At 44.0% G+C, this 11,123-nt stretch overlaps 1 protein-coding gene across 1 annotated transcript; it reads right to left on the minus strand.

The window, feature by feature from the left end:
• Positions 1-7,975: 7,975 nt before the first annotated feature.
• On the minus strand, positions 7,976-11,123 carry LOC123068814 (prohibitin-1, mitochondrial). Its single transcript, XM_044491489.1, has 5 exons — positions 10,836-11,123; positions 10,583-10,699; positions 9,609-9,779; positions 9,289-9,501; positions 7,976-8,494 (listed from the first exon to the last, which is right to left on the minus strand). Exons 1-5 carry the CDS (start codon positions 11,004-11,006, stop codon positions 8,300-8,302), a joined length of 867 nt encoding a protein of 288 aa, XP_044347424.1. The 5' UTR covers positions 11,007-11,123; the 3' UTR covers positions 7,976-8,299.

The following is an 11,123-nucleotide window of genomic DNA, read 5'->3' on the forward strand; positions in this document are numbered from 1 at the left end:
CTCAATATGCAATATTTCGATGCATGGAGCCGCCAAAACAAGTGTTGTTGTCCATAAAAGGTCGAATTCAACAAAGATACCATGCACGGAAAGCTTCCTTAGCTTACAGAATGCGGGGAGGAGTTGCTTCATTTCAGGTTGCATCCAAAGCTGATCACATGATAAAGAAATTAAAAAAATAAGAACATATAGTTCACAATTATATTGATCAGATTATCAAATAAATCTGTGGTTAGAGATAATAAAATAAATCTATATTGATTATTTATCTTGCATAAATACATATACAGTGTATATCTGAAAGTAGTGACTACAAAAAGGAAAAAAAAGAATGTGAATACTTGGTGGAAATAAACTACAACTTACATTTTCTCCTTTGAAACACAATTTGAGAGTATGTATGCAAGTAGTTCCATGCAGAAGCTCACTTAATTTAAATTCATTTTGACAAGGTATCGCATCGCATGAGCATGCTAGTTCCCCAAGAGACGGGACAAAATCAAAGGCCAAAGGAGCATGGCGAGATACCCAAGTGCTACATGTAAGCTTCTCCAATTTCGGAAGGCAGACCAACTCAAGTAGCTCAAAACGACAATAGGTGAGTTCGAGAACAAGGAGCTTTGAATTGGGCGCATCAATCTTAAACACAGAGTTAGCACCAATATCACAATGGTAAAGGGCTAGATGCTTCAGTTGCTTGCAGCAGTCAAACAGGACATGGTGCATGTCCGATTTCTCAAAGCGTACAGTGTATAGAGAGAGCCTTGTGAGGCAATGGAGCACATTTGGATAGGCACTGAAAAAACCATCTATTGCTTGACCTCGCCGTAGCATACCCTCCTCATCACAATCCCATATATTACTCCTGTAAAGAATGGCAAGGTCCAAATCTTTCACAAAACCACTCTCTACTGCATCACCTACTAGTGGGCCAACTTTGCTCAAGGAAGAGTTGCTGAGGTAGATCCTAAGGTGCAGAGTTGAGATGCTGGATTCTCCATGTCGCTTAACCAAGAAACTCCTGGTTGCCTTAGTTAGAGAGGTCATTGCTTCCTCTATATCATTTTCCTTAATAGGGTTGGGGCATGGAATTGGTAGGAAACTTTTGGCATCAATGTTGATCTCAGGCAACAACCAAGGAAGGCACCTCCACCGTGTAGACAACGAGCTCGTCCTTGCAGCTGTGCTTAGATCGACTCTCCACAAGATGGACAGTAAAATGGCATCCATCAGCATGCTGAGTCTATCTTCCTCCTCTGGTTGCTGCGAAATTATGGATCCTTTTAGTTACTGAATGGCTATATTCATAAATTCATACTTTCATAGGTAGTTCAGACCACAAATTAATTCCTCTGGTTGCTGCGAAATTATCTAGCACGTGTTCCTAAAACAAGAAATTCTAATGGCCTCTACAGCACATGCTTAGAGGATAAATCTTTGCACGATAGTTGGACAACAAATTAGGAACAAACAGGCTCGGTCATATCTTCTTACATTGGAGAATTCAGTGCGCCCATTGCACCTCATAATCTTAGGAGTGACTCCCCCAGAAACCATCTTTGTAGCGTTGCTGATTATTCCAGAACCAAATTGAACAATCCTATCACGATGGGTGAGGGGGAGCAGAGAAATCTCATCCAAAGCAGTCGTGATCTTGAATTCACCATCATCCTTGGGCGCGATCGAGTACCTCATCAATCATTCATGGCGTGGCCTGTAGGAGGTGGACCGCGGCTCTAAGGTTTAGGGGTTTGGTGGGGGAATTGCGTCTTCTGAGCGAGGAGATCGTGCGAACTCTCTGTCACATGCAATGTGCAAGCATTCTTAGCACATAGATGAGCCGAACATTCGCGGACTGGTGTGGTCGAATACATACATATATGAAAAGCTTTGTACTACGTACTACGAGTACTTTGAAATCCGAAATTGGTCTGCCTTCCGAAATTGAATGACTAACCCTGCAAGATTATGTAATGCAAAGGCAAACGAAATAGGCCACTGCTAGGCGTCAGCCGACCGGCACTAGGGATCAGCCGGTTGCACGTGCACTGTCTGATTGGCGCGATTATATATACATCTGAATCAGGAAAAAGTTAGGACATCTTATAATAGTGAACGAATGGAGTAGCATTATTGCCGACCGGTTCCAAAACACTACATAGCCATTTCTAGCATGTTGCGGCTGAGTTCGCAACATCGGTTATAGCTCGCCCGTCAGCATCCCGCCATGCCAACGCAACAATTTACGTCGCCGCTCGTAGCAGGCAGCAATGATTGTTGCCTAAAAAATGTCATCGTCGGTTGTAGCTCGCCATGATGCCTGCTGGTCGCAACACTAATGCATGTCGGTTCCAGCACTTTCACCGGCTGATCCGAGAAAATGTTGTCGCCCGCAGCTCCGTTGAGTGCAGGTCGCATCACCGCAGTTCGCGCTCTCGCGTCGGTTCCCAGCTCGCAAGCGTGGCCGATGGAGGCTCGCAACATCGGCCTCGTAGCTCGTGGGAGACACACACACACACACACACAGGGAGTGGCGAGGCCAGTGTGCTATGCGGGAGAGAAGGCTAGCGCCACCTCGCGTGGGTAGGGGGTTGCCGGAGGAAGTTGCTGGTTGCGGAGCGGCAATGGACCAGAGGAAAAAGGACCGGCGGAGATCTGGGGTCTGGACGTGCTTTGGGACGGTGGGAGAGAGAAGGGAGTGAGCGGCTGCGGGGAATGGATAAGAAGATGAGGGGGAGGATTGAAACGATGGGGGTGGTGGGCCCCATGTGGAGGCATGCCCGTGAGAGAATTAATAACCAACGAAATATATGTACTACCGCGAGTTCACGACGAATTGGAATGCTTCCGACATTCTTTGGAGGGCGGCCCGCGACACCCTCATCCGGGGCAAGTACTTTGACATCCCCAACACGATGAGCTCATGGATGTTCGCTCCTTTTTCCTCGATGCCATGATCTAGCATGGCAAATATTCTCCCTCTTTTTTCTCAGCAATTTTACCTTGTTGTTTTTATCAGTTGGATGAAAACATTGAAAACACTGTATGACTTCCTGGCCAAAAAAACATTGTATGACTGCCATGTCCTGCCTGCGAGTAATATAACAACCAGTGGGGTTTATACCCCTTGTCATTCTCAAAAAATATAAGAGCTTCTAGATTTCAAATCAAATAGCTTAGTTACTTGTGAAGTGCGTAACCTACGGTTCAGTATTACTTGGGGAAAATGTGAAAACTTTTCCACACAAAAATGTGAAGACCATGTGTGTATGTGTGTGCGTGTATATCAGAAAACGATAGAGCTTATGTGTTCAACCAAGAATTTGTTACAATCCGGAAGAACACATTTATTGCATGTAATATGTAAGGTGTGTTTGGACTCTCGCGCCCGAAGGAGATGTCGGAACATCTTTACAATATTCAAGAGCCAGAAGCATGGAGGCTGGCTGTCGGTGGTGATGTATACGTTGAAACACGGTGACCTGGTGAGGGCTCTGGGCAATTTGACAGGTTTGATGGAAGGCAATTCATAAATATGACTTCCAAAGCCCTCTCTCAACTTGGTATTTTGACTACATAGCCGCGGTCATGGTATGGCACGTGGCACAGACTTTACAAAAGTAAATATTCCGTAGTAAGTAAAACCAATCACACCGCACTAAGGGTCGACTCATCCTAACTTCCCTACGCATTTTAAATTTTTGCTTGCTCTTTTCATACTGAAACCTACTATTTAGTGAGAAAAGACAAATGTGGTATTCCATAGGGAGATCCTGTGTTGGGGTGATAGAAACAGTTCGACAAAGCTTTTTACCCTGGACGTGAAGCAATGTTACAATCGCCATATTGATGATGAATCTTTCGGAAGTCACACCAGCTAGTGCTTCAAGCTAGGCCGGAGTGGCGCTAGTGGACATCTGGGATGGATTCCCACCTTAGACCGTCACCACGACAATCAAGAGGATGGCCGGCCATGTCGTATGCTGATGCGAGTCGGCATGTGTAACTCCGTGCTTCACGAGAGGGCGTGTGTATGAACCCTGTTGGGCCTAATAATCAAAGAAAACTACAGTTAGATTGATGGTCCTAGGCATTGAGATATCATGTGGCCAGTGAAACTGAGACACGAAAAAGAAAAGAGTTTGCAGGCTTCCTTTGAAACGGTCATGCCGTCTCAGTCTAATTGTGTATACTTCACGTGATGCATGTTTAGTTGCATCTTCCCACAAATATAAAATCAAATTCACACCAGGAAATTTTGGGGATTCACTACCATATGATACCACCCTGACATGGAGTTTATTACAGCCTAAATATAAAATATTTTTTGCTAGAAAATATGACATCTTTAACTATTTATAGCATCTTCTTATTCATCAAAAAATATCTGCGGTGAGAATATGCCATCTCGAATTCGCTTAACCACTATTTCTTGCTCATCATTCTTCTTCGGAAATTTTGAAAGACGAGGTGGCGTGTCAAGAGCATCACAATATCCGCATTGCTCGTCTCCTTTCAGAACTATCCTCTGCATGTTGGGGGCTCGCTCTAGAATGGATCTTATAAACGTAAATTGATGTTGTAGTGACCTAAAGCCAAGAAATTATAGCTCTTTCAAAAGAGAGTTCATGGATCCATCGAAGTGCATTTTCCACCGAGGAGTCCTTCTTTTAGGGTACCACCGTCTGATTTTTTTCACCCAAATCACATGTATGTTCCCATACCTATATTTGTGTGACCAATTCAGTACATATGTAAGCATTAAATCACTTTCCGTTAAAGTGGAAATCTATAGTAAGCTCTAAATGTTGAGAAGGACACAAAAGCAATATAACTAAAGAGGAAAATAGTGCCAAAGAGATCGCCTCAATATGTAACATTTCAATACATGGTGCCGCCACAAGAAAAGCTACTGTCCATTCTAGGTTGAATTCAACAAAGATGCCATGCACGGATAGCTTCCTTATCTTATTGAATGCAGGGAGGAGTTGCTTCATTTCAGGTTGAATCCAAAGCTGGTCAGAGGATTTAAAAATTAAGTACTCCCTTCATTTTTATATACAAGGCCACTATGGAATATACGTTTTGCATCTATACAAGGCCACCAACAGTAATCGAGGCAAAATTAATGATATTTTCTCATACTATCAACATGTTTAATAGTTGCATGCATGCAGTCATAATGGGAGTCAGCTAATTCCTCCACTCAGTTTTCTTGCATGCATGTGAGGTATTAATGATCCCCGTAAACAAAAAGAAATGCTGACTTTCAAAGCAGACATTAAACTTTACATTGGTACCTGTTATCTGAGTTTGTGGTCTTGTATATAAAAATGAAAGGAGTATATAATTCTCAAGCACAGTGCTGAGATTATCAAATAAATTATAGCTATGTTGATTCTCTGTCATAGATGAAAACATAATGAACGCAAAAAGGGAAAAGAATACGAGTACTTGGCTGAGACAAATTACAACTTACGTTTTCTCCTTTGAAATCCAATGTGAGAGTATGTACGCAAGTTGTCCCACGTAGAAGCTCGCTTAATTTAAATTCAGGTTGACCACACATCGCATCACACAAGAATTCTAGTTCCCCAAGAGACGGGACAAATTCAAAGGCCAAAGGAGCTTCGTGAGATTCCCAAATATTCCATCCGAGCTTCTCCAGTTTTGGAAGGCAGACCAACTCAAGTCTCTCAAAACGACTCTTGGCGAGTTCTAGAACACGGAGTTCTGAGTTTGGTGCATCAATCTTAAATGGAGAGTGTGCACCAGTATCACACCGAGAGAGGCGTAGATGCTTAAGTTGCTTGTAGCACTCAAACAACAGATGGTGCGTATCCAATTTGTCAATGCGTACATTGTATAGGGAGAGCTTTGTGACGCAGTGGAGCACATTAGGGTAGGCAATGAAAAAGCCATCTATTTCTTGAGCTCGCTACAGCATATCCTCCTCACTACGGTCCAAAGCATCTACCTCATCAAGAATGGTAAGATCCAAATCTTTCAACAAACCACTGTCAGTTGCATCACCTATGAGTGGGCCAACTTCGTGCAAGAAAGTGTTGATCAGGTAGATCTTAAGATGCAGAGTAGAGTAGAGATGCTGGATTCTTTATGCCGGTTACCCAAGAAACTCCGGGTTGCTTTGGTTAGAGAGGCCATTGCTTCCTCCGTGTCCTTCACCTCTATAGGGTTGAGGCATGGAATTGGATGGATTTTTTTGGCATTAATGCTGACCTCGGGCAGCAACCAAGGAAGGCGCCTCCACTGTGTTGACAATGACAGCGCACTTGTCCGTGCAGCAGTGCGTACATCGACTCTCGCCAAGATGGACAGTAAAATATCATCTGTCAGCATGTTGAGTCTATCTTCCTCTTTTGGTTGCTGCGAAATTATGAATCTATTTAGTTAATGAACTCCTATATTATGCCACGTGTCATCTATTAGGACGGGTCTCACCTGCTAACCGTAAGACCTGGTCTCATATAATTTTTTTCCATGGGCGGAGGAGGAGGCCTTGAGAGAGCAGAATCGATCGAGGACGAAGAACCAAGGTACTCCTGACATGCGGGCCCAGTTGTTTATGTTTTTTTATCTCACGAGGAGTGTACATATGGAAAGCTCTGTACTTGCAGTTCCAATGTTCCATGCATGTTTTGGATCTCGACCATAGCCTGAAGTCCAACTTAGTAAAGTTGACCAAATTTATATTAAAAAATACCAACATTTACTCTCTCCGGTCATTTTTACTCTGTATATATGAATTGTCCAAAGTTAAAGTTTGATAGTATTTATAGGAAAACGATGTCCTTCAAACGGCTGATGTACATGCAGCGTCCGCTATCTGATTAGCTGTCGGATCGATCTTGATTGAGCGCTCACGCTAGCCACAAGTCACATGGAGTCCGTTTTTTTTTTTTGCAACAAGCGTATTGTTTCCAAAGGTTTCTGCAACAAAGATCTGATTTCAAAAGAAAAAAATGACGGTGAAGAAGTTTCTTCTGCAACAGGGTTCTTATTTCAGAAACATTGTCCCGGTTGCAAAATCGGAGGAGCGTCCGACGTATGAGGCCAAGCATCGCAACATGATGCATGTTTCAAAAACATAACTTCGGTTGCAGAAATCGTCCCAGGAGTGCTCGGCGTGAGAGCTTGTCGTCGTCGTGCCGGAGTGGAGATAACTGGTCAAGGTGTTGAGTCGAAGGAGGCACGACAACTCCGGCGCTCGGGCCATGGCGGGGCAGCGGTGCTGTCTTGACAGACCTTTGCGACAAGGTCCTTGTTGCATAGCCCCCGAGCGCAACAAGCTAGTTGTGGCAAAGGTCCTTGGTTGGCTGGGCAATTGATCGAACGGCTGTTTCAGATGGCATCCGACAGCTGCAGAGCCGGCCGATCTAATCGGTTTATCATTTGGCGGACGCGTAGCAGTGTCCATATTTATATGAAAAAATATCAACATCTACTATACTAATGTTACACAATACGAAAAATAAATGTATGACACATCTAATGATATTGTTTTTGTATTGCAAATATTGCTATTTTCTTCTATAACGTTGGTCAGAGTTTACTAACTTTGACTTCAACAAATCTTCTATATGGAGTAAAAAGACACGAGGGAGTACAATACTACAGTTATACAATGCCAAAGTCAATTTCATGATACATCTAATGATATTGATATGGTATAAATGTTGATTTTTTTATATAAAATTGGTCAAACTTCGAGGTAACCTACAGTTTGTGAACCAGATGGGATGTTTGTGAACTGCATAAACGATGACAGTCTGGGCAATGTTTAATCTATATGACTTCTATGGAGTCCACGAAGAGGCCCAAAGGAGCCTGGCTTGCAGTTCCCCCGGTATGTGTTCCACCAGAGGTGTATGTAAAATGAAAGGCAGCAGAACCAATGGCATTCCGCAAGCAAACTAAGCAAGAGGGCAATGCGTCAGATAAGTCACATCACCAATGAACCAAGCCAATATCTTCCGAGAGCTACTTTATTCAAATTCTCTCCTATCCAACTCATTTTTCGTGGATTAGCATCTCAAAGTTCTTTGATGGGCATAAAGAAGAAACAGCCAGCATAACAATCACCACATAACCGCCCAGACGTTATAAGCTACGCACAGCAATAGTAGCTGACAGGTTCACTTGAAAAAGTGCACAAATAATTCACAGTAGCAAAGGGCGTCTTTCTTGTTTTCGGATCGGGAATGCTAGAAACTAAGCGTTCGTTCCTCCAATGTAGACAAGACTGGCGGCAACCGCAACATGCGTGACAGAGACGGTCTCATTTCTTGTTGTTGTTCAACATCTTGAGCGACTGGAGCCCAAGCAGCAGGTCGCCCGAGTCGAGGAACACCTTGTTGTTGGAGGCTGCGATGGTGTGGGCAATCTCCCTGGCGGCTTCAATCTGCCTGAGCGCCACGAAAGCAGGGTTGTTGGCAATGGCATTACCAATCAGCTCTGCACTCTTTGCCTCTCCCTGTTCAGATACCAAACACAAAGGCGCATCAATCAGCGTTTCAATCAGGTGCTCTAAAATTAAACAAACTCAAATGTACAGCTAGTGTTACGCAAGTGCCACCAAACTCAGAAAAATGTAAAGAAATGTACAGAGCTAAGATATAAAACACTAGCAGTATGCCCATACTAACTACCTCTGGAACATAGAAAATGTTTAGTCTGACACTAAATTCAGTCATATGAACATAGCACTGAAAGTATGAAACTATATTCAGTCATATGAACATAGCACCAGAAGTCTGAAACTATGTTCAGTCATACAAACATGCCCCTGGAAGTGTGAAACTACGTTCAGTCATAATAACATGCCACTCGAATACTAAAACAAAACTATGGACATAGCAATCCAATCATCATATGAAATGTACAAATTTACTAGAGTCAGGCTCAAGTGCTCCCAAACTCAGCAAATGCAGGGACATATATGATGATATGAAGACTTAAACAACACTAGCAATATGCCTCTACTAACTACCACTGGAAGCCTGAAAATAGGTGAAGCCATATGGAAACCTTGTACCATAAACTTAACAAATGGAATGTACATTTCTACCAGTGTTTGGTTCAGATGTGCTACCAGTGTTTGGCTCAAATGCGCTACCAAAACTCAACAAGTGTAAAGGAATATATGATGAAGCTATGAAGACATAAAGAACACTGGCAATATGCCTCTAGTAACAATGATTGAAACCGTAAACAGGATAAGTAGGTTTGTAGTGTGAAAGAGAAATATCTAATTCCTGTTTTGCTTACCTGTGCCCTGATAATTGCACTTTTCTTGTCTTGCTCAGCCTTCTCAACAATGAACTTGGCACGCTCAGCTTCCTGAGCAGCAACCTGTTTGGCTTCAATGGCATGAGTGAACTCCTTACCAAAGCTGAGACTGGTAATGGACACATCATCCAGAGCGATGTTGAAGTTCTTCGCCCTCTCTGTCAGAATCTTCCTGATCTCCCTGCTCACAGCCTGCCGTTACATGAAGGATAAGTCAGTAACATATTTCAAGTAAGACCAGCTATTATCTCCTATAGCATGGAAAACATGTAGACACAGCAAACATGGTGAAGCTGTACCTCTCTCTGTGTGATTAGCTGACTGGCATTGTATTGGGCAACCACAGCTTTGAGTGTTTCATGAATGATTGAAGGCAGCACTCTCTCATTGTAGTTCTCCCCCAGGGTCCTGTACATAGTTGGTAGTCTCTCTGGCATGGGTCGTGTAAGAACACGAAGACCAATTCTCACCTGTACAAATTATGAAGTGGAATCAAATACATGCAAGGAACTGCAGTGCAAATGCTACTTTCAAAAAGAAGTGCATGAACACTAACAAATTCACATAATCAAAATGATATAACTTGCTCAGCATCAGCTAGTCGTCTTAAATCAACATGGCAACAAATAATGATGAAGCACAAAAAGTACTTGTGACTAATGCCAACAGATTCAAAGCAAATAAGCTGAAATGATTATTGACAGGCAATATATAATGACAATCTAACAGATTAAAAGCAAATGAGTTGAAATGCTTATTGACAAGGAATACATAATGGCGACCAGTGCTAATTGATTAAAAGCAATGAACTAAAATGCTTAATAACAGAGCAGTAGACACTAGACAGGAAAGAGGCTACATACAATGCTGTAAGATTTCATAGGTCAGCTAGTATGGGTTGCATTAAAATCCAATGAGTCAATAAAAACCGATGCTAGGTATGCAAACACATTACATGTACCAGATTCCACCCACCTATCCAAATTGGTAAACAATTCAAATGTGCTCAATCCCCTTGCAGGCCACAGTTACAGAATATGCTCATAAATGACAATGGCAGTACCGTTTTACATGTACCAGACTCGGTCCAAATTGCTAGCTAGTCACTTCACATGAGCAGAGTATCAACAAATACAGGCTACACTTTCAGAATGTCAACATAGCCAACTCAAATCAGACCCCTTGGTCGGTCCCAAACATGGATTTCACACAGGTAAGCAGTAAATCAGGCATCTGTGCTAGGCGACGAGGGATCGAGACAGGAGAATGTTACCATCTGGAGATCCCGGCTCCCGGAGGTGCTCTCGACGAGGTTGGGTCGCGCGCGGACGTCGTAGATGATGGGCCTCTCGAACCAGGGGATGACGATGTGAGTCCCCTCGGGGTAGACCTGCACGGACCCGCCCCAGAAATCAAACGCGTAAGGGACCCGATAAATCGCGCAGAAAAACAGCAGGGTGCAAGCAAAATCCGTCGCCGGCGGCCGAGATCCGCGGATCCACGCGAGGGGAGGGGGCGGCGGGCACCTTGTCCTTGATCCCCTCGAGGCGGTTGAAGACGATGGCCCGGTGGCCTCCCTCGACGTTGTAGAGGGTCTGGTTGCCGAGGTAGAGCGCGGCGCCGCCCAGCAGCCCGAGCTTGACCAGCGCGCCCGCGCCCGCCGGCGCGCTCGGCATCCTGGCGCCCTTGAAGTTCATCTCGCTCGCCGGCGGCGGAGGTCGGGGTTTAGCTAGGGTTTACTCGGCCGATTTGGGGGCGAATGGGATGCGGAGGAGGAGGGGGCGGGCGGAGGGTGGGGAATAGGGGATGGAGGA

The sequence above is a fragment of the Triticum aestivum genome, chromosome 1A, assembly GCF_018294505.1.
Source record: "Triticum aestivum cultivar Chinese Spring chromosome 1A, IWGSC CS RefSeq v2.1, whole genome shotgun sequence".
NCBI classification, from domain to species: domain Eukaryota; kingdom Viridiplantae; phylum Streptophyta; class Magnoliopsida; order Poales; family Poaceae; genus Triticum; species Triticum aestivum.